We start from the raw sequence: 3010 nt of genomic DNA on the forward strand, positions 1-3010 counted from the left end.
TGCAGGCAGAGACCTTCCCACTTGTTTTGGACCTTCTTCCCGGAACAGAGTGCCCTCACCAGCAGAATAGTGAGTACAGCTCTGGAGTATAATACAGGACATAACTCAGGATCAGTACAGGATAAGTAATGTAATGTATGGACACAGTGACCTCACCAGCTGAATAGTGAGTACAGCTCTGGAGTATAATACACAATATAACTCAGGATCAGCACAGAATAAGTAATGTAATGTATGGACACAGTGACCTCACCAGCAGAATAGTGAGTACAGCTCCGGAGTATAATACAGGATATAACTCAGGATCAGTACAGGATAAGTAATGTAATGTATGTACACAGTGACCTCACCAGCAGAATAGTGAGTACAGCTCTGGAGTATAATACTGGATATATCTCAGGATCAGTACAGGATAAGTAATGTAATGTATGTACACAGTGACTACACCAGCAGAATAGTGAGTACAGCTCTGGAGTATAATACAGGATATAACTCAGGATCAGTACAGGATAAGTAATGTAATGTATGTACACAGTGACCCCACCAACAGAATAGTTAGTACAGCTCTGGAGTTTAATACTGGATATAACTCAGGATCAGTACAGGATAAGTAATGTAATGTATGTACACAGTGACCTCACCAGCAGAATAGTGAGTATAGCTCTGGAGTATAATACAGAATATAACTCAGGGATCAGTACAGGATAAGTAATGTAATGTATGTACACAGTGACCTCATCAGCAGAATAGTGAGTACAGCTCTGGGGTATATTACAGGATATAACTAAGGGATCAGTACAGGATAAGTAATGTAATGTATGTACACAGTGACCTCACCAGCACAATAGTGAGTACAGCTTTGGAGTACAGTTTAATGATTGGTTTTATATTACGATTCATTTTTTTAATTTATTTTTTTGTTATACTCTGGTCCGATATGGTTTGTTTATTTCTGTAAATATTTTTTATGTTTAAAATTTTAATAAAATAATTACAGGATGTAACTAGTGATCAGGATCAGATAAATAATGTCTTATATTTTAAAAGGATTTAGTAGTTGAACATATGTTTTTGATTTCTGTTTTGACTATTGCAAAATGATCCTCCTATGTTATGTGATCTGCCCTGCTTTCGTCGAGCTGTAGGCCGCACAGTGTCTGTGATGTTTTCTGCATATTAGATTTAAATTGCCAGATTTGACTACAGGATGATAAAGTCTGTCGATAAATCACTTAGCAAAGACTTGATGTGTTATCAGAATCCTCACAGTACAGGAGAGATGGTTTATACTACAGAGGGTGACCTGATGGTCCTGTATCTGGGTATCCTGCCCCCAGCACTGATCGCTCTCCTAGGTGGGCTTGTGATACACTCGTTTATTATAGTCATCAATGTCACTGACTGGTTGAATGGAAGATCGGTGACTCCTGTTGACCACATTATAACTTCTCTTGGGATTTCCAGGATATGCAATCAATGTGCTAATACTCTACATCTGTTGGTGCTCACACTCTTCTTGAGTAACCGGGATTCACGTTTAACCCTGGTTCTTATGGATGCCTTTCATTCTTTCTTTGCCTATACCAATGTTTGGTTAACAAGTCTTCTGTCCATTGTCTTCTGTCTGAAGATCTCCAACCTCCGCACCAGACTGTTCCTGTATCTGAGGAGGATGATAGATCAGAGGACTGTGCATTTCATTGTAGGATCAGTTCTTCTCTCTGCTATCAATTGTTTGTTTCCTTTGTTGACAGCCATCTCTAAGTTTACCAAAAGTGGGACCTACAATGCAACCATAGATAATCTATTCAAGGAGTGCAGTGTAATTAAACGTATATATACTTATACTATTGGAGCTTCCATCCCGATGCTTTTCTTCTCCTTCTCCTCCATCCTCCTCTTCACCTCGTTGTATCGTCACATAACAAAGATGAAGATGAGCGGGAACTTATCCATCAATCTGGAGACATATTACTCAGCAATGACATTTGTATCCATCACCTTTATGTATCAGACTTTATATTTCACAGGTGATGCTATTTCTGTCATGTATTACAATTATTACTGTGTGCGCCTTTTATGGCTTCATATCGCCATGGGCTTTCTACCAGTTCTACATTCCTCCTACCTGATCTACAGAACGGCCAAACTGAGGAGTCACATGTCCAAGGTTCTTCAGAATGTCATTGATTTCTTATTCCAAAGGAAAGAAACAGAAATTAGAGAGGATATAGAATTAGTGGGTTAATGAGGTGAAAATGGGAAAGGTACAGGGGTGTTAGTCATGTCAGAGCATGAAACTGCAATTTGTAGAGTAGGATGAGCGAACCAAACCCGAAGAACCTTGTTTCATTTAGATCATTGTCTAAAATAATGTTCGGCGAACATTAGAATTTTGACAGGTTTACTTTGCGAAGCTTTTATAGGAGAAGGGGTAAGAAACACATGACATTTTGGTGCCATTTTAGCATCATATGAGGATGGGGAAGGACCTGACCTACTGTTCTAACTACAGGCCAATCTCCCTACCTTCATGTGAAAGCATGTTCCAAAATAATAGCAACCCACCTTACCAAAATTCTTACCAAACTCCTTCACCCAGACCAAAATGGCTTTGTTGGGGATCGATAGGGGAGTCAAAAAGTCATACAGGTCCTAAATGCAATCAAGTATGCACAGGATTCTGGCACACCATTGATTCTTATTGGCACAGATGCCTAGAAGGCATTCGACAAAGGGACTTACTGTCATTTTTTCACTCCATGTGAACCTTTATGCATGAGTCAAAGTTAACAGCATTTTGTCGCCAAGTTTGCCCTCCTTCCCCCTTAAAGGGGTACTCCACTGGAAAACATTTTTTTTTAATCAATAATTTTTTTTAAATGGTGCCATAAAGTTATACAGATTAGTAAATTTCTTCTCTTAAAAATCTTAATCCTTCTAGTACTTATCAGCTGCTGTATGCTCCACAGGAAGATCTTTTCTTTTTGAATTTCCTTTCAGTCTGACC

The 3010-nt window shown here is 38.9% G+C and overlaps 1 protein-coding gene across 1 annotated transcript; it reads left to right on the top strand.

Annotated features, from left to right (window-relative positions):
- Nucleotides 1-1207: 1207 nt before the first annotated feature.
- On the top strand, nt 1208-2248 carry LOC130360933 (taste receptor type 2 member 9-like). The gene has a single exon (XM_056563488.1). It carries the CDS (start codon nt 1208-1210, stop codon nt 2246-2248), a length of 1041 nt encoding a protein of 346 aa, XP_056419463.1.
- The last annotated feature ends 762 nt before the right edge of the window (nt 2249-3010 follow it).

The sequence above is a fragment of the Hyla sarda genome, chromosome 3 (genome assembly GCF_029499605.1).
Source record: "Hyla sarda isolate aHylSar1 chromosome 3, aHylSar1.hap1, whole genome shotgun sequence".
NCBI classification, from domain to species: Eukaryota; Metazoa; Chordata; class Amphibia; order Anura; family Hylidae; genus Hyla; species Hyla sarda.

Excerpts from the sequence above, each read along its gene's own strand:
- LOC130360933 (XM_056563488.1), top strand. The coding sequence starts at position 1,208 with ATGATAAAGTCTGTCGATAAATCACTTAGCAAAGACTTGATGTGTTAT.